Consider the following 21,473-nt stretch of genomic DNA (forward strand, 5'->3'; position numbering starts at 1 on the left):
GTCTTTCCTTTACCTGGAATGGAAAAGAAGATCAAGTGAGCCACAAGGCTCAGCAAGTTCGAGGAACAAGGAACAATATATAAGATCCAAGAATACGATGACACCAAAGAGAGTAATCAAGAACTCCACAATTATATACAAGATTCATAATTCGTGAATTTATCAATTCAACTTAATATATCATGTCACCATGTATCACTATGCAATTGTATATAAAATTCCAATATCATTATCAATTCCCACAGGCTCGCAAGCCATCATTCAATACATGCAAGAGTACATCATTTCATTACCAATATCAATTTTCCTAGCTCTCAAGTCATAAATCAATGCATGCGAAAGTGTATAAGTTTTATAAAACCTCACAAATAAATATGGAGCCAACCTGCCGGGCTATGGCCATCTCGTCCCGCGCCAGGTGCTCTAGGGTACCCTTTCCCTCCGCGCAAAATAATAGGTGCGCAAAGATAAATAATGTTGTACCACATAATATGATCATATTGAATGTGTGTGAAATGTGTCACACATTTACTTCCACATCTATATAAACATCATGAATTTCATCTCACAAACCGATGCCATAGTTATATATATATTTTATACCCATCTCACGATACTAAATAGTTTTTCCACTCATATCAAGTATGCACACGAAATATAATAATTTACTCATGAATCAGTTTAATCAATTTACTAATGAATTCTTTACAATTTATTTATATGCATACCAAACATTTATATATGTATAATTCTATACATATAATTCAAATTATTCAATTTAAGACATCAAAATCAGATAGAATATATTATAATATATATACATATAAATATAATTAAAGAAAAACCAGAAAAAGTCTTTTGTATAAAAAAAAGTTCCCCTTTACAAACATTATTAAGAGAAGGAATTATTTTATGTATATATATATATATATATTATTTGGGTTGGACTTCAATATATATATTACTTGGGTTGAACTTCAATTCTTTACAGAGGCTGCGTGGGTGCTTTAACATGTGTATATATATATATCTATATATATATAAATGATATTTAATTAGAGAAAGAAAGGGAAAACTTCTGGACTTTTAGCACCTTTATAATATAAATATATTAAAATAAAATAAGACCTAATAATCCTATTTTCTCTTGGGCTTTAATGCCTCAATTTCTCTCTCTACTGTGCACGTATATGAACCCATAAATGGGTGGATTGAATATGACTAGGGGGGATAGTCAAATGTAATAGTGAGGGGAAGAAACTTCCATCCGACCACCCTTTCTCATTTATATACACAAGTATATATGGATATATATATAAATGGGCCAGCTGGGATGAGGAAACAGACGAACTGGATATGAGTATATATATAAATATACATAAGTGGGTCACCAGTAAGCTGAAACAGGGCAACGCATGGTGTTAAATATATATATGTAATAGATTCAAACAATACATAAGAGGTTTTTGGATAGCATGAATGTGTATATAAATATGGGTCACAGTTCACATAGGCACAATACATCGAACAAAGTATATATGTGTATGTGTATATATATAGTCACTGGTTGCTCGGCTGGAACAGGGCATTTTAACAGAGTATGAATACATATATACATATAAGTGGGTCTCTGATTTCGGCTAATATAAGGACTCACCGAATAGGGTTATACACGAATATATAGAGATATACAAGTGGGTCACTCGGCTGGGCAACCATAGAGGCTGTTCGCATATATATCTATATGTATATAGGTGGGTTTAGCTTAGAACAGAACAAGATGGAGCCGGAGCATGTATATATATATATATATAACATTTACTTACTTTACGGAAGAACAGACTCTTGAAAGAAATATAAGTGGCCATTCCAGAAATAAATTTAGGAGTAAATCAAGCCCTATTTCGATACATCAAAGGACAACAAGATGCTTAGGAGAAATTTCAAAAGAAAGAAAGAAATGCTATAACAAGAGGAAGAAGAAGATTAAATTACTTGCAGAGAGAGAAACATGTATATACTTAAATATATATATATGGATATATTTGCAAACGTCCAGGAGACAACCAAGAGCTTGCCCAAGGATTTGATGAACACTAAAGAGAATGTGGGAAGGAGCTTGCCTGAGTCGATCCAACGAAAGAGAAGCAGCTGAGACTTTCCTTCGCAGTTCCAGTTGCCAACAGAAAATGGGAGAAGAAGGCAAGGAAGAAGAAAAGAAAGTGACGGCCAAATGAAATAGGAGACAACAATGGTACAGTATTAGGTGCACAGAAAAGAAGAAGGATAAAGTGAGAGAGAAGGCTGCAAGTTGCGCCTATTTTTAGAAATAGGCAGATCTGCCCTTCTAATGGACAACATTTTCTAGGGTATTTCAAGCATAGATGCTTTTATTATTATTATATATATTTTTTATATAAAACCTAAATTTCCTTTATCATTGGACTCAGGCCCAACTCAACAATTTATTGGCCCATCTAAAAGCCCATAACTCATCCACTAACTAAATTGAGTCCAAAACATTAGTTTCCTAAATTCTTAAAAATTAGACCCATACACTTAAATTCATGATCATATGCACCAAGAAAATTTCATATTAATCCAAAATCATATTATGCCATCAAAATAATTTATCATAATTTGTTAAAATACTTCGACCCACATTTAGATTGCCCTTGAGCTAAAATTAAATATTAAAAACACTTAGACCCAATTTAGGGTCACTACATAATTAGCAACCCTTAAGTGGTTTCAGAAAGAAACAAACGGATTTTCGATAAAAACACGATCTTACTTATATTCGGGCCTAAGTGTAATTTATTAATTTTGGCCGAGAGAGGTCGAAACGATGGTTTTTCTAGATTTTCAAGGCTGAAATAAAGATTTTGGAACTTAAGGGACTTGATGGAATTATTGGATAATTCAGGGGCTTGAGAATGAGGGCCAAAATGTAAAAGGAAGTTTTAAGGGGGCCAAAGTATAAATAGCAGAAAATGAAGAAGGAAGCTTAGCCATAGCCGCCGCTGCCCAATGCCATCACCGGCCAACCTTCGGGTGATGCCGTTGAGGCCGTCTAGGGGTATGAAAATGGGCCTCACCATGTGGGGTTTTGATTAGGATCCGATATGGGTTAAGAATATCAGCCAAGCATGGCAGTGATTTGACAGAAAATGGCAAGGCATGGCCGCGGTCGTCGGATTTTTGGGAAGGACGATTCCCATGAAATCATCACGATTTGAGGCCATTAAATGGTTGTAAGGATGATAGAGGCGTTGATTTGACCAGGTATGGCTAGATTGGGCTTCGAAAACGGGTATAAATATAGGTTCGAATGTAGCCGAATGTATCAAAAATTTTACTTCGGATTTCTTACGTTTGGGAGCGAATCAGAGGTCTGGGATAAGAGGCTTTTATTCTCCATGTATTAAGGATCATTTCTGGAGAATTTCATGAAGTTTCATTAAGGTTTAAAGGTGTTTCGAAGCTCGCCGAAAAACGCCAAGCTTCACCGGAGTCGGATCATAAATCGACCATTCGGGCTATTTTCGGCGAGTTTTTTGGCCATATGAGGGTGTCATTGTGATTGTCTTGAGGAGGGCTACAAGGTGGTGTCGTCGGATCAGCCATTGGAGCAGGTCGCCGGTCGTCGTAGCCGGAGAAGATGACCGGAGCTAATTTTTGTATTTTTTAAATGCTGAAAATATAGAAAATTTGAGAAAAAATAGAATTAAAAGAAATACAATTCTTCAAAAATATCCAAAAATTCAAGAAAAATGAATAGTTTATTTTGATGAATTTTTATCTTGGAAATTTCTTGAGGAGATAATTATTTTGGATTTTTGAAAGGAAAGGTAAATGAAAAATAAATATGAGGGATTTTTATAAAATTCTTAGAAAATTCCAAAAGGATAAGGAATTTATTTTATGAGTTTTGGTGATTTTTCTTGGAGGAGATTCGAAGTAAATCAAGGAGAAATAAATTTTCTCAAGGAAAAGTAATTATGAAAATTTGAGAAAATAGGAAAAAAATCTGAAAATTTTCTAGAAAATTCCAGAGGCTTATAAATATTGTTTTATTAATTCTTGTGGAGAAAAATTTGGAAAAAAAATGCTTGAAGAGGTATTTATTTGGAATTATCGAGAGAAAATTAGGAAGAAATTAGACAAAATTTATGAGAAAATTGGGAAAATAAATATTAATTTTCCTTTGAATACATATGATATCTAGGGTATCATTGAGGCTCGAAGTTGAACTATAGAGCGTCTGGCACCAGAATCGAGGTCGAGCACGCATTTTGAGGAATCTTGAACTTAGCCCCAAGGTGAGTGGTTCTACCAGAGAAAACTTGTTTGTGGCATGTGAATGATTTCCTGTGAGTTGTTTAATCCAATTCCTGTGCATATCTTGTTACTTTTGATCACTTTTGATTTATCGTGAGTGATTATATCAGAAAAACTTGTTTGTGGCATGTGAATAGTTTACTGTGAGTTGTTCAAACCAATTCTTGTGCATATTCTTGTTACTTTTAATCACTTTTGATTTATCGTAAGTAGTTGGTTTCGTGCAACGGTTCGTCCAAACGATTATTTACACATGCATTGAATTTCACATGGTAAATTGCATACATCACTACAAAAAATCCATTAATTAATGACGGAATTTTTCCGTCACTATTTAGAGACGGATTTGTGACTGAAATTCCGTTGCTAAATTTTAGCGACGGATTTGTGACAGAAATTTCGTAACCAAATTTTTAATTTTTTTTTTTTATATTTAGAGACGGAATTAGCGACGAAAAATTTCGTCACTAAATATTTTTAATATTTTTTATTAAAATGTTAAAATTAGCGACGGGATAAACCGTCACTAAATAATTAAATAAAATAAAAATAAAATAAAATTTCTTTAGCGATGAGTAAACCCGTCACTAACTAATTTATAAAATAAAAAATAAAATAACATTTATTTAGCGACGGGAGTTTCCGTCGCTAAATAATGAAATTAAATAAAAAATAAAATAAAATTTATTTAGCGATAATTAAAAAAATAAAAATTAAAATAAAATTTATGTAGTGACGGGAATACCCGTCACTAAATAATTTAAAAAATAGAAAGTAAAATGAAATTTATATAGTGACGGGAACACCCCCGTCACTAACTAATTTAGAAATAAAAAATAAAATGAATTTATTTAGCGACGGAAATACCCGTCGCTAAGAAATTAAACAAAATAAAAATAAAATAAAATTTATTTAGTGACAAAACAACCCGTCACTAAATAATTTAAAAAAATTAAAATAAAATAAAATTATTTAACCCGTTGCTAAATAATTAAATTAAATAAAAAATAAAATAAAATTTATTTAGACATAATTAAAAAAATAAAATGAAATTTATTTAGTGACGAGTCTCCCGTCACTAAATAATTTAACAAATAAAAAATAAAATAAAATTTATGTAGTGACGGGAATACCAGTCACTAAATAATTTAAAAATAAAATGAAATTATTTAGCGATGGGAATGCCCGTCGCTAAATAATTAAAGTAAATAAAACTAAAATAAAATTTATTTAGTGATGAAATATCCCGTCACTAAATAATTTAAAAAATAAAAAGTAAAATAAATTATTTAGCGACGGGAGTTTCCATCACTAAATAATTAAATACAATAAAAAATAAAATAAAATTTATTTAGCTATAATTAAAAAAATTAAAATTAAAATAAAATTTATGTAATGACGGGAATACCCGTCACTAAATAATTTAAAAAAAAATAATAAAATGAAATTTATGTAGTGACAGGAATACCCGTCACTAAATAATTTAAAAATAAAAAATTAAATTAAATCTTTTAGCCACGAAAATGCCCGTCGCTAAATAATTAATAAAATAAAATTTATTTAGTGACGGAACATTATGTTCCGTCACTAAATAATTTAAAAAATAAAATAAAATTATTTAGCGACAACAGCACCCGTCGCTAAATAAATAAATTAAATAAAAATAAAATAAAATTTATTTACCTATAATTAAAAAATTAAAAAATAAAATGAAATTTATTTAGTGTCGGGTTCTTCCATCTCAGAATAATTTAAAAAATAAAAAGTAAAATGAAATTTATGTAGTGACAAGAAAACCCGTCACTAAATAATTTAAAAAATAAAAAATAAAATGAAGTTATTTAGCGACGGATACTTGTCGCTAAATAATTAAACAAAATAAAAAATAAAATAAAATTTATTTAACGATAATTTAAAAAAATAAAAAATAAAATAAAATTATTTAGCGATGGGAATACGCGTAGCTAAAAATTTAAAAAAATAAAAATAAAATAAAATTTATTTAGTGACGAGAGATCCTGTAACTGAATAATTTAAAAAATAAAAAATAAAATAAAATTATTTAGCGACAAGATTACCCGTCGCTAAATGATTAAACAAAATAAAAATAAAATAAAATTATTTAGCGACGGGAGTACTCGTCGCTAAATAATTAAACAAAATAAAAATAAAATAAAATTTATTTAACAATAATTAAATAAATTAAAAAATAAAATGAAATTATTTAACGGCGGGGTAACCCGTCGCCAAATAATTAAACAAAATAAAAAAATAAAATTATTTAGCGAAGCATAAATATTTAAAATAATAAAAATAAAATAAAATTTATTTAGCGACTGAGCAAACCCGTCACTAAATAATCTAAGAAAAATAAAATAAAATTATTTAGCAATGGGATTTTTCGTATCTAAATAATTAAAAAAATAAAATAAAATTATTTAGCGACGGGATTACCCATTGCTAAATAATTTATTTAGCAACCAATGGACCCATTGCTAAATTATTTAAAAAATTAAAATTAAATTTATTTAGCGACGGGTTAATCCATTGCTAAATAATTTAAAAAAGAAAAATAAAATATTATTTATTTAGTGATGGATATTTCATCACTAAATAATTAAAAATAAAAATAAATTAAAATTATTTAGTAATGAAATATTTCTCTGCTAAATAATTATAAAAAATTAAATTATTTAAGAAATTTAAAATTTTAAATTATTTAAAGAAATATAAATATAACTTCTATAATACACAAAAAACATCTCGAGAGTGTCATTTGGATCTTCATCCCACACTTAAGCCTAAACTTAAAGATCAAAACAAATTACTAATAATATTTAACTGAAAAATGGTCAAAACTATATTAATTTTAAGAAATGTTATAAGGCTACAACTTTATTCTCTACACTTTTTTTTTTCATATGTTACTAGGCTATAAATTATTTAGCAACAAAATATTTTCGTAGCTAAAAAATAAAAAACTAAATCAAATTAAATTTTTTATTAAATTTTTTTACTGAATATATATAAATCTTTATAAAAAATAATTTATCAATTTGATGAGTTTTATGATTCAAAATCTTATCCACTCTAAATAAAACAAGTGTAGAAGGAGATATAGACAATTCGCAACGTGAAGAAAATTTTCATTATATTATTTATGTGATCTGGACTCGCCATCTAATCAAAATATTATTACGTAATAAAAAGATTATATATAATTGAATACAAGTTTTCATATAACAATTTTTTATTGAATGGTTTTATGGTCCAAATGAAACCATGCATCTTATAGAAAATTTTCACTCATCTGTTGATGTATCATTAATTTTTTTGATAATAAATTAATATTTGATAATACCAATTTTCTCACTTATCTGGTGATTAATAGCATATGACACTTTTTTAATTTGATATGAGCATGCATGCTACGCACTATATATCTTATGTAAGTTCTTCTTCTTATTGATTTTATTGCCATCTTTTTTACTGGTTCAGGTAAATTCAATCATAGATCCCACAAGCATTACAAGTAAATATTTTTTTTTGAAATAAGAATAAATTCTCTTTCACCTAAACAATAAACATTACAATAATTTTATAGATAAAGATTTAATACAAAAAATTTATCATAAAACATTTGGATCATATCATTATCTGAAAATATTTTTTTTTTATTATTTTGAAATTTAAATGAGATTGGAGAGATCAGTGGGATCATTCACATTCTAGAGAAAAAATATATACACAAATATGAAAAAAAATTAAATTAATATATTGGTTAATGATCATATATATATGGACAAATGCATCCAAAATGACATAATATTACTTAAGTAATTTTAATATATGCTCTCTATACAAATCAAGAAGCACTTCTCAAAAAATATATAGAAATTCTTAGAAGAAATTTATTTTATCATTGGAATTGATGTACCTGTTTTTTGAGTAATGCCCATATTAAGATTATTTTTATTTGTAATATTCTATAATTCTATATGTATGAATCAATCAACCAAGATTTGCGAAGAACCCTAATATTAGCACAACCAGAGATTATACAATTTATAATATTTGACATGTCTTATGTAATACCCCGAGAGCCCAGAGAAGTTAGTATATATTGAGGATAGTGTAAGAAAGGAAACAACACCAGCTGGATACCTTTTGGGCTGAATGTTGGCAAAGAACTCCCAAGTTAAGCGTGCTTGACCTGGGGCAATCCAAGGATGGGTGACCCCCCTGGGAAGTTCGCGTAGGCCCACCAGGATAAGTTGTTCCGGTCCTTCCTATCGCTCGAACGGGATGTTACAGGTGGTATCAGAGCCGACTCCCGAGCCTCTGAGCGCGGTGGTGGGGCAAACCTCAGCGAGGACGCTGAGTCCTCGAGGGGGGTTTGTGTAGGCACCTTAGGCGAATCCCACATCGGCCATGCATCGGGGGGAGATCTGGGACCGGTTGTAAGGTCGCATGACGAGGACGTCATGTGCTCAAGGGGGGGAGAATGTAATACCTCGAGAGCCCAGAGAAGTTAGTATATATCGAGGATAGTGTAAGGAAGGAAACAGCACCAACTGGATACCTTTTGGGCTGAATGTTGGCAAAGAACTCTCAAGTTAAGCGTGCTTAACCTGGGGTAATCTAGGGATGGGTGACCCCCCTGGGAAGTTCGTGTAGGCCCATCAGGGTAAGTTGTTCCGGTTCTTCCTATCGCTTGAGCGGGATGTTACATCGTATCAAGTAAAAATGAACTAAAAAATTTAACAATTAATATTAACTGCATTCAACATTTATAGTGTAAATTCAGAAACATAAATAAAGGCGCACTATATATCTTGATCAATGAAAGTATAATTTTTTATTTTTTATTTAATTTATTTGTATATTTATATTTTATTATTTTTTAAAATTAACTTATATTTTATGATTTCTATATTTATATTTTATAAATAAAATATTTATTTTTATTAGTATTTATATTTTTTATATTTGAATTTTTAAAAATAGTATATTTTAATATTTTAAAATTAAATATTAAAATAAACCACCCCCCCCCCCATGTCCCCCATCCCCCTCCCTGGCCCGCCCCCACCCCCTCCCCTCCCTCTCCCTGGCCCGCCCCTACGTGTCTCCCTTCCCTCCCCCTCCTCGCTCGCCCCCCCCCCCCCCCCCCATGTCACCCTTCCCCCTCCCTCTCCCTAGCCCGCCCCCACGTGTCCCCCTCCCCCTCCCCCTCCCCCTCCTCCTGGCTCGCCCCCACCCCCCCTCCCACGTGTCCCCCCCTTGGCACGTCACGTGTCCCCCTTTCCCTCTCGCTAAATTGAATTCCCCCTTCCTTGGTACGCCACGTGTCCCCTTTTCCCTCGCGCTAAATTGAATTCCCCCCCTAGCTTTTCCTCGCTCAAAATTGAAATTCCCCCCTCCTCTTTAAATCCCCACCTCTTTCCCCTCCCCGTCCTTTGCACTCCCTCTCTCGCTCTCACGATAAAGCAACACACTTGAGCTCTACTTTTCTTTTGCAGTGAGGTATTTTTCTTTTTTTTTATCTTTATATTTTATTTATATCATTTTAATTGTTAGGTATATTTGGAATGTTTATAGGATAAAAAATTACTCTTTAGAAAGTACTTTCTGGGTTTGCTTTTAGTGCTGTTTTAGAAGGTGCATGGTTGCCAAAATTATATGATGAATTTTCCTATAAATTCAAAAGTTCCTATCTATCAGATTTTTCAATTTTCAAATTCCTATCCATTTCACATTAAATTCTGTCACAAAAAAAAATGAAAAAAAGTATGTTTGATATGTTTTTTTTTTAGTTTTTGATAATTAGTCATTTGTTTGGTAATGTAACTTTAAAAAAATTTTGCATTTACGTGCAATAAAGATATATATTTTGTTGTAAAGATGTTATTTTAAGGACTTCGGCTTCGAATAATATAACACAAGAGGGACAAGGTAGAGACATAGTTTTGGCGCATGGTACTACCCTGCACTGTCACTAATAGATCCCTCAACATTTTGCTGCCAAACAAGAATCCTATGCATGCAAATTAATTATAATGAAATCAATTACATCTTGCATTAATAACTAACGTGGCTTTCTAATCTTTTGCTTGTAATACTTAATTTAGTTGTGCCCGTTAAAACAAAAGGTAATTTTTACCATTACTCGAGAGTAATAGTTAAATTTTAATTATTTTCTTTTATTTTTAGATAATTTATATTATTTTTAGTATTAAAATAATTTTATTAATTCAAAAAATGATCAATAATTTAATTTATAATAAATTAATTTAACTTATCTTTGGCACAAGAATGCTGAGAATTAATTAACTAAAAAATCGATAATTATTTTGTGTGTCATATATCTATAATATATCACAAGAGTAATATAAAATATTAAAATATACCTAACAATTATTATTTTTTGCAGTGGATCGTTTCCTTTTAATTGATATGTCAATTTTATTTTAATGTCTTTGTTATTTATATTTATTGCATGTATGTTATTGTTTATTTTATGTTTATATAATTATATATTTTGTATATATTATAGATGATTTATATAAAAAATTATTAAAAAACATGTAAAAAAATTATTATGTCAATCAATGTAAATGAAATATTAAGTAATTATAAAAAATAAAATGAATATACAATTTTTTTAAACATGTCTACGTAGTTATTTATTAAATATATTATAATGATTTTAAATAAAAAGAATAATATTTATATTTTAACTAGTTTTATTTATATTTTAATATTAAAAATATAAATATAATATTATAAATATTGTTAGTCAATTAGGTATTTATTAAATACAAATTTTAAAATTAAAAATAAAAATATTATATTATAAAATTATTTAAAAATACAGTCAGATATAAAAATACAATCCATGTGTTCCCCTCCCTGGCCCGTCCCCACCCCCACGTGTCCCCCATCCCTCCCTCTCCCCCCCCCCCCCAATGTGTCCCCCTTCCAACCCCCCCCCCCCCTAGACATGGCCAAAATTGAACCGGACCGGCGGTTCGAACCGGAACCGGACCGGCCGGAACCGGACCCGGAACCGGCCGAACCGGAACCGGACCGAACCGGCGAAATTCGGTCCGGTTCCGGTTCAAGGTTCCGGAGAACCGGAACCGGCCCCCCCCCCCCGTGCGCGGCGCACCCCCCCCCCCCCAACGGTCCAAATTGGACCGTTGGACAGCCCCCCCCCCCCCCCCCCCAACGGTCCAAATTGGATTGGACCGTTGGACCCCCCCCCCCCTCAAACTTTTTTTTTTTTTTTAAATTTTATAATTCCTATCTATATATACCCCTCCCTCCCCCACTCATTTTTCACACTTTCTCTCTATCTCTCTCTCTCTCTCTCAAGTCTCAAGCTATTATTATTCTCTCAATTTTGTCTCTCATTTAATATTTTAATTTCAATTTCTTCAATCTTCTCATTTTGTTATTTATCAATTTATTCAATTATATTATTAATTATTTATTACTTGTTACTATATTATTTTATCATTATTATATTTTTTTATTATCATACTTTTTTCAAAAAAATGGCAAGTGAAGGTAGAAATGTTGAAAATGTTGAGTTTGAAGCTCAAAATTTTCAAACACAAGAGAGTGAAACTCAACAAAAGGGAGGTGGAAAAATTTCTACTTCTGATATTTTTAATATTCATTTCAAGAAAACACCAAAAGGAGATGGTAAATTTGATGTATCTTGTAATTATTGTAATCAAGTATACAAATTCAAGCAAGGAGGTGGATATGGTACTTTCGCCCGACATTTGCAAACAAAGCACCCGCTCAAGGTTGGATTGAGCCGCGATCAAACACAAATATCCGGGTTTGCTACCTCTTCAAACTCTCCTCAATTATTTCATTATAATGAAGCTAATTGTAGGTCTGGTTTAGCTGAAATGGTAGCAATTGATCATTTATCTTTTAGTTTTGGTGAAAAATTAGGTTTTACTCGATTTTGTCAAAACTTTGTTAATCCTAGTTTTAAATCAATTCCTAGAAATACTTTGAAAAGGAATTTGTTAAAATTGTTTAAAAACTCAAAAATTGAATTGATAACATATTTTCAAAACAATAATATTAATGTTTCTATTTGTAGTGATATTTGGAGTGATCATTGGCAAACTCATTCATATATGGGTATTACTTGTCATTGGGTTGATGAAAATTATGTTTTACAAAAAAGAATTCTTGCGTATCGATGTTTTGATGAAAGTCATAATGCTGAAAATATTTGTAGAATAATTCAACAAATTTTACAAGAATATAGATTAGTTAATAGAATTTTTTCAATTTCTTTTGATAATGCATCGGCTAATACTGCTTCTATTAATGAATTGAAAAGAATTTGCCAACCAAATTTTGGTGGAAGATTTTTTCATGTTAGATGTGCATGTCATGTTTTAAATTTATGTGTTCAAGATGGTATTAAGTCACTTAATTCTTATTTAGATCCAATTAGAAATGTTATTTCTTATATTTGGGTACACCCTCGAACTGCAAAAGCATGGGCACATTTTTGCACCTCCAATGGTCAAACCCCAAAACGTTTTTCAAAAGATGTCCCTACTCGTTGGAACTCAACTTTTAAATTACTTAATCAATCTTTTGAATATAAAGATTTATTGTGTTCTTTTGCAGCAAATTATATTCCACAATATCCTATTTTTCCAACTATGTGGAATGTTTGTAGTTCAATTTTGAATATTTTACGAATTTTTAATGATGCTACTCATACACTTAGTAGTGTTTATAAACCAACTTCACATCAATTTTTAATAGAAGCAATGAATGTGGCCGGTGTATTAATGGAAGGAATTAATGTTGAAGAAATTTGTCATGCTGTTTTAGAAATGAGAGAAAAATGGTTACGTTATTATCAATTTATTCCTGAAATTTTTCTTGTTACTATGGTATTTGATCCTAGGTGTAAATTTGATGGTTTAATTGAGTGTTTGTCTAACTATTATTCGTTGTTAGGATTAGAAAATAATGAAGAAATTGATGTGAATATTATAATTTCTAAGGTTAGAACTTTATGCAATCAATTATATGAAGCATATGTTATTGCTCCTAGTAGTGAAGAATCATTTCCATCTATGGCTCCGCATTCCTCTTCCTCCCAACCAATGAAATGGGGTCATAAATTTTTAGATCAAAGGAGGAAAAAACCTAGATCGAGCTCACATTCGGAGCTCGAAACTTATCTAACCACAGTTTTTGAGTTTGGTGATGATACAGGTTTAAATTTTGAAATTTTGGAGTGGTGGAAAAGGCACAAGGAGACATTTCCAACTCTTGCAATTATTGCAAGTCAACTTCTTGCAGTTCCAGCTTCAACTGTAGCCGTTGAACAAACATTCAGTAGTGGAGGCAACATTTTGGACGAAAGAAGATCAAGATTGGCTCCAGAATCATTGGAAGCTCAAGTTTGCCTCGATGATTGGGAAAGAGCTAACATGCGACGTCAAGAAGAACTTATCCATTCATCATCATCTGACGAATGGGTTAATGATGGTTCAACAACGGCGACTTCCGACTCCAATGAAGATGCGTAGGATCCAAGTCCATATTTTATTTTTTTTCACATTTGTAAAAATTAATTACTTGTATTACATTTTTGTTGTAATTATTTTTTAATGAAATTAAGTCTAATTCTATTTTTTATTTTTTATTTTTCACATTTGTAAAAATTAATTACTTATATTACATACTTGTTTAGTTGTTTTAATTATTTTTAATGAAATTATTACTTATATTTCTTCAATTTTTAGTAGTGTTTTTTTATTAAAAATATGGTTGAGAATATTTATATTTACAATTACATTTAACAATTAAAAATCGAAACCAAACCGAACCGAACAACGGAACAAGGACCAAAATTGAATACAACAATATTTAAAAAAAAATTAAAAAAATTCGGTTTGAACCGGAACCGGAACCGTTGACCGAACCGGCTCAAACCGTTGACCGAACCGGTCCAAACCGTTGACCGAACCGGCACGAACCGGAACCGGAACCGAACCGTCCCAAACCGCCCTTGGGCGGTTCGGTTCAGGTTCAAAGATTTCTTGAACCGGAACCGGCGGTTCATGAACCGTGGCCATGTTTACCCCCCCCCCCCCCCCCCCAACCCATATTTACGTTAGTTATAGATTATTAGGTATATTTTAAATGTTTTTAGGATAACAAATATTTATGTTAGTTATAGATTATTTCCTTTTAATTCATATGCCAATTTCATTATCTTAGTTATTGATTGTTTCCTTTTTGCTGATATTTCAATTTCATATTAATATCTTTGTTATTTATATTTATTGCATGTATGTTATTGTTTATTTTATGTTTATATAATTGTATATTTTGTATATATTATTGTGTATTGTGTGTTTATTATTGATGATTTATATAAAAAATATTAAAAAATGTGTAAAAAAATTAATATGTCAATCAATAATTGTAAATAAAAATATTAATTAATTATAAAAAATAAAATAAATATACAATTTTTTTAAAATAGTGTTGTACGTAGTTATTTATTAAATAAATTATAATAATTTTAAATAAAAGATTAATATTTATATTTTAACTACTTTTTATTTATATTTTAAAATTAAAAATTCAAATATGATGTTATAAATATTGTTGGTTAGTTAGGTATTTATTAAATACAAACTTTAAAATTGGAAATAAAATTATAATGTTATAAAATTTAATAAAAAATTTAAAAAATATTTTTTTGTCAAATAAATATTAATTATATATAAAAATTTTAATAAATATATAATTTTTTTGTAAAAACAGTGTTTTAAGTAATTATTTATTGAATATATTATAATGATTTTAAATAAAAACCTTAATATTTGTATTTTAATTAGTTCTTATTTGTATTTTAAAGTTAAAGATACAAATATAATGTTATAAATATTGTTGGTTAGTTAGGCATTTATTAAATATAAATTTTAAATTTGAAAATAAAAATATAATGTTATAAAATTTAATAAAAATTTAAAATATATATTTTTAAAAAAATTATTAATTATATATAAAAAAATTAATAAATATACAATTTATTTGTAAAAACAGTGTTTTAAATAGTTATTCATTAAATATATTATAATAATTTTAAAGAAAAAGTTAAATTTTTTTATTGAAATTTAGTTCTTATTTGTATTTTAAATTTAAAAATACAAACATAATGTTATAAATATCATTGGTTAGTTAGGTATTTATTAAATTCAAGTTTTAAAATTAGAAATATGAATATAATGTTATAAAATTTAATAAAAAATTTAAAATATACATTTTTTTAAAAGAAATATTAATTATATATAAAAATTTAATAAATATACAATTTTTGGGGGTAAAAATAGTGTTTTATTTAGTAGTTATTTATTAAATATATTATAATAATTTTAAATAAAATGCATAACATTTGTATTTTAAAATTAAATTTACAAAATAATGTTATAAATATTGTTGGTTAGTTAGGTATTTATTAAATACAAGCTTTAAAATTAGAAATACAAATATAATAAAAAATTTAAAATTACCTTTTAAATGAAATATGAAATATAAAATATTGATTATATAAAAAAAATTTAATAAATATACGAATTTAAAAATGTTAAAATAATAATTAAATTAATGTTATTAAAATAATCATATTTAATGCTATAAAAATGTAATGTTTTAGAAATATTTATGTAATATCCCATGTTCGTATGAAGTTGCCACGTAATTTCGATGAGATTAGGATACTGAAAATTTGAATTAATAGTAGTTACAAGTATCGAATCAACTGCAGGGAGTATCTCAGGGTAGAATTATCTAAGAAAAATGATATGGTTTCAAAGAGCACTCCGAGATAGAATTTATGGTATCGAAAGAAATCTGATCGGGAACAGTTTTCAGTACAGCTAAAATACAGCTGCCATTTAGGCTGAAAAATCGAATCGTTGTAGGAGACTCCCGAAAAATCAACGGAACCCTAGGGGGGCTTCGGTTTTATGTAATAAGCAACCCTTCAGAGGTTTCAGGATTAAACAACAGCTCAGTAAGGACACTGGGGCAAAATCGTCCTTTTCAACTAAGAATTGGATTATTAATTTTGCGCTTGCAGTATTAAAATGCAAATTTAATCGATGTTTGGGGGCATGGTTGCAATAAGGAAAAATTCTCAAGTGAGATTATGAGAAAATTGGAATTTAATACATAATTTTATATATATTAATGTAATATATGATATATAAATATATATATATATATGTTCACGCATGACAGAGGCCTCTGTTAAACGCAAATGGCCATGCCCTGCCACTCCAAAATTCAAATCTCCATGCCCTGCAAACCAAACGTGGGTTGGAGTGTCTTAGACCCATTGAGGGACAGCCAGCCAATGAGGAGAGGGGAGGATCGCTTATAAATAGAAGGAGAAGAGAAGGAGGAAAGCAAGAAATGGGAAGCCGCAATCGAGAGAGAAAGCGAGGGACGAAAGGAAGCCAGAGAGGGAGATCGAGAGAGAGAGGGAGAGAGAGAGAGAGAGAGAGAGAGAGAGAGATCAGAGCGCTGGAGTCGGAGGGCGCGGCTACAGCAGCCGCAAGGCTGCTGTTACAGCAACCAGGCGCGGCAATAGCCTCTGGCAGCGAGCAGGGTTGCGAGCAACGGCTAGGCGCGGGACCGAGGTGATGCGTGAGCAGCTTTCAGCAAGGCCTGAGACCGGTGCTCGGCCATCGGGAGGCACCAGTAGTCGGCAAAGGCGGTAGCGGCTCGTGGGCAGTGGCGGGTGTAATACCCCGAGAGCCCAGAGAAGTTAGTATATATCGAGGATAGTGTAAGAAATGAAACAACACCAGCTGGATACCTTTTGGGCTGAATGTTGGCAAAGAACTCTCAAGTTAAGCGTGCTTGACCTGGGGTAATCCAGGGATGGGTGACCCCCCTGGGAAGTTCGTGTAGGCCCATCAGGGTAAGTTGTTCCGATCCTTCCTATCGCTCGATGCGGGATGTTACAGGTGGTATCAGAGCCGACCCTTGGCGAAGGCGGTCCGATGAGGGCGGGGAGTGGCGCCGGGGCTTGAGGGCCTGTACAAGGAGCGGCTTCTGGCAGGCTTCTAGGATGGCAGCCCCCAAGGGGAGAAGGTCTGGGACCAGTTGTAAGGTCGCATGACGAGGACGTCATGTGCTTAAGGGGGGGAGAATGTAATACCCCGAGAGCCCAGAGAAGTTAGTATATATCGAGGATAGTGTAAGAAATGAAACAACACCAGCTGGATACCTTTTGGGCTGAATGTTGGCAAAGAACTCCCAAGTTAAGCGTGCTTGACCTGGGGTAATCCAGGGATGGGTGACCCCCCTGGGAAGTTCGTGTAGACCCATCAGGGTAAGTTGTTCCGATCCTTCCTATCGCTCGATGCGGGATGTTACAGCGGGTGCAGGTGCTGGCCGGTTGCAGGCGCAAGGAAGAAGAGGAAGAGAAGAAGAAGAAGAAGAAGAAGAAGAAGAAGAAAAGAAAGAAATGAAGAAGAGAAGGTGCAGGTGCGTGAAAGGAAGGAGGAAGATGAACAGTAAGAAGAAAAGAGAAAAAGAAAAATAGAAAAGAAAAAGAAAGAAAAGGAAGAAAAAGAAAAGAAAATTGGGAAAAATGCTGAAAAATCCTGAAAAATAGGAAATGAAGATGTAATGATATCCCGGAGATTTTGGTGAGAAAAACATCCCGGGCACGCGTTTCAAGGATATGGCACGCATACCGAGGAAATCCGAGATGCTAAGTTAAGGTGAGTAAAATTCCTTAGAAAATTTCAGAAATTCAAGAATATTATTTTATGAATTTTCGTAGTGAAATATTTGAAAAAATATTTTAGAAATATTTAGTTTGGATTTATTGAGGAAAATTAGGAAGAAATAGAAAGAAAATTAAAGAAAAGGCTAGAAATTATGAAAAAAATAGATTTTAATATTTATTTAAATAATTGTGGTGATTAGGATGCTTTGAGGATTAAATTGAAGTGACTTGTGCAAATTTTGAGGTCGGCACGTAAATCGAGGCGATGCACGAGGCAAGGCACGGATATCGAGGTAGCCCGATAAGCTCTAAAAGGTAAGTAGTACTTTCTCGAAATATTTTCATCATATTGACATGCCCTGATATATAACCATCACGTAGACTGCATACATGACTATGAAATGCATAAGCACACGTTGATATTATTGATCACACGCATATGAGGCCGTAGGGAGTACGAACTGGCACCGCTGCCTTACCAAGGGTGCACCCATACACCCCGGCTTCGAAAGAGGTGGTCGCTAAAATGGTAGGTAGCATGAGGGGTGCAGTTGACACCTACGATGAAAGACATTGCATACACTCATGACATAGCATTATGTACCCTTACTTAGATGGTTCATCATTTAACATGGGTTTGCCCCTGAAATATTCAAACGTTCCAGAAGGAAAGTGTAGCAGATGCAAGCATATATGAGGTATGAAATGGCACTTAGCAGAGTGCAGGAAGAATGAAATGAATGTTACGTAACCCCTATATTTGAGTTCTGCTACTTTAGATTCTGAACGTTTTGAGGAATGTTGAATTTATTTATGATTAATGTTAACATATCAGGTTTCGATCTTTGCTTCCACATTTGATGTGTATAGTGATTCTCTTTCGAGATTAATAGATGGGAATTATGGGATAGATTCGAGGAATGATGTGGTTTAGTTTAGTGTTTAAAAAAAAAAATTATTGTCCCAGAATTGTCCTAAGTTATAACGCGCCCGAAAAGTGGGGCGTTACAATTTAGATTTAATGTAATAAAAATCTAAATTTATTAAAATATTGCTATAACATTAAATATAATTGATGTTATAAAAACATTTAGATTTAATGTTATAATTAAGGACATTAGTTTTTTTCAATGTATGTGATATTGTACTTTTATTATTTTTTATTTTCAATGTAATTCTTGAAATAGATGTCAGAACATTCACCTCCCAGAGCAAGCAAAGGTAGGGGTAGTAAGGGTAGGGGTAGCCGTCGATGCCATAGGGATACACCTTTTCTAGATTCTTCTACTATTGCCTCGCACTCTTCTCCTTCTATTTCAACACATGTTGTCCCTTTTACTCCCTTCTTTCCCCAATCAACGCACCCACAGGCTTTTATTCCCATGACTCAGTTTTCACAGCCTTTTGGTGGGATGTCATATCCGGTGGGATATACTCCTATTATACCCACAACCCACCCACCTGAGCCTACACCACAATTTACCCCTTATTCGTACACATTTATGCCGACATCGCATTTACACCCTTCGTCCTCTCCACTACCATAGAATGTTAGTCCAACTCAACCTGAACCAACAGATGTAGACCAAGCTGATCATCGAACAGAATTATCTTGTAATCAGAACTGTGATCAGTGAGTATATTAATATAATGTCTAAATTCATTGATTTATTTTGGTACACACATAAATTCATGTTTTGATTAATTTCATATCGATTTTATAGTTTTATCCCTGAAGTTGGCCTACCAGCTATTCTCTCAAAAATTTGGAAGAGACACTACAATGAACCTTGGCTTCAGTGGAATGATGTTCCAGAAATAACACGACGAATGTGGCTCGAAGAATTTAGCATTAGTGTAATTCTAATTTTTAATTATCAGTTTAATATTTTATTTATATTTATTCTTTTTTATTTAACTTGTTATAGAAAATGTTCAAGTGGCAAGCTGAAGAAAGTAATCGTATATGGATTACTTGGAATAAGTCAGGTCAACGAAGTTTTAGGAGTAATTTGAATAAAGTTAAAAGCGGTGTTGATAAAGGTGATTGGATGGATCCGTCCATGCGAAGGTCATTACAAGCAAAGTGGAATGAGGATGAATACAAGAAAAAATTTGAACAAAATAAAAAGAATCGCACATCTGAGATCAGCGGGTCAGTGCACACAGGCGGATCCATTCCTTTCACCGAGACTCGAAGAAGATTGGTAATTATTTTTTCTATATCAATGTTTCAGAATTTTAATAACTTATATAGTGGTTTGTATTTTATCTTATTTACTTCATATATATTTGTTATATAGGCAAAGGAATTAAATCGCGAGCTTAACGAATTTGAAATTTTCAAGAAAACTCACACTCGAAAAAATGATCAAGGACAAGAAGTATGGGTGGATCATAGATCACAAACTGTCGCGGTAATTATATTTACTTATATGTATGTTATTTGATGATTTTTTAATTTAATTATAAATTTCAATATTAATTTTAATTTATATAGGAAGCGTTCGAGAGATTAAACGCTGAGGCATCTTTACAATCAGCTAAGAGCGATTCGACCTCTTCACCTGCAATCAATGAGCACCACATTTTTTATCAAGTTGTCTCTGGTAGAAATAAGAAAGGTCGTATCTACGGTCTCGGCTCTCAAGGGAATCAATCTTACCCATCTCCATCTGGTAGCACCTATAATAGTTCATGTGGATCCGTGACACAAGATTTTGAACAAATGAAACTACAATTCACCCAGATGAATGAGGAGAATCAGCAAATGAGGCAGACGATGTCCCAAATGAATACTGAGAATGAACAGCTACGGCAACAGATCCAGGATATGCTGAGATGGAGGGATCAAATGAATCAAATGATGTCTAGAATATTCAGTAATTCAACACCTCCTGGACCATCGAGAAATTCACCGGGTGGAAATCCGTTTTGTAATGATAAGGGTAATGACGGTGAAGATGAAGAAAATGAGAATGATGAAGATGATGATTGTTAATTCTATTGAGAACTATTTATTATTGTAGTAATGGAATTTATGGATTTGAATTTTGTGTCCATATTTGTTATCTCAATATTTTTTTTCTATTCAATTAAATAATTTAAATTTTAATTAACAAATTTTGTATAAAAATTAAAATTTTAATTTGTTTTTTCAATTGAAATATTTCTTAATATAATTATAAAAATATATAAATTAAAAAATTTAATTGTGAACATTGGTAAATAGTAATATTTATGGAAACATTTATTTTTATATAAAAATTAATTTATATAATTTTATTTATATTTCAGTTGTATTTAATTTAATTTAATTAAG

At 31.5% G+C, this 21,473-nt stretch overlaps 1 protein-coding gene across 6 annotated transcripts; it reads left to right on the plus strand.

Annotated features, from left to right (window-relative positions):
* Positions 1 to 9,800: 9,800 nt before the first annotated feature.
* On the plus strand, positions 9,801 to 21,225 carry LOC127790674 (uncharacterized). Of its 6 annotated transcripts, none has more exons than XM_052320267.1 (5): positions 9,806 to 9,867; positions 18,352 to 20,008; positions 20,080 to 20,358; positions 20,455 to 20,568; positions 20,652 to 21,225. In XM_052320267.1, exons 2-5 carry the CDS (start codon positions 19,982 to 19,984, stop codon positions 21,150 to 21,152), a joined length of 921 nt encoding a protein of 306 aa, XP_052176227.1. In that variant the 5' UTR covers positions 9,806 to 9,867; positions 18,352 to 19,981; the 3' UTR covers positions 21,153 to 21,225. The 6 variants fall into 6 exon arrangements, with proteins under 6 accessions (XP_052176229.1, XP_052176227.1, XP_052176228.1 ...); XM_052320268.1 differs by having other exon boundaries at positions 19,876 to 20,008; positions 20,652 to 21,224; XM_052320266.1 differs by lacking the exon at positions 9,806 to 9,867 and adding an exon at positions 17,801 to 18,143.
* Positions 21,226 to 21,473: the final 248 nt, after the last annotated feature.

The sequence above is a fragment of the Diospyros lotus genome, chromosome 14 (assembly GCF_014633365.1).
Source record: "Diospyros lotus cultivar Yz01 chromosome 14, ASM1463336v1, whole genome shotgun sequence".
NCBI lineage: Eukaryota > Viridiplantae > Streptophyta > Magnoliopsida > Ericales > Ebenaceae > Diospyros > Diospyros lotus.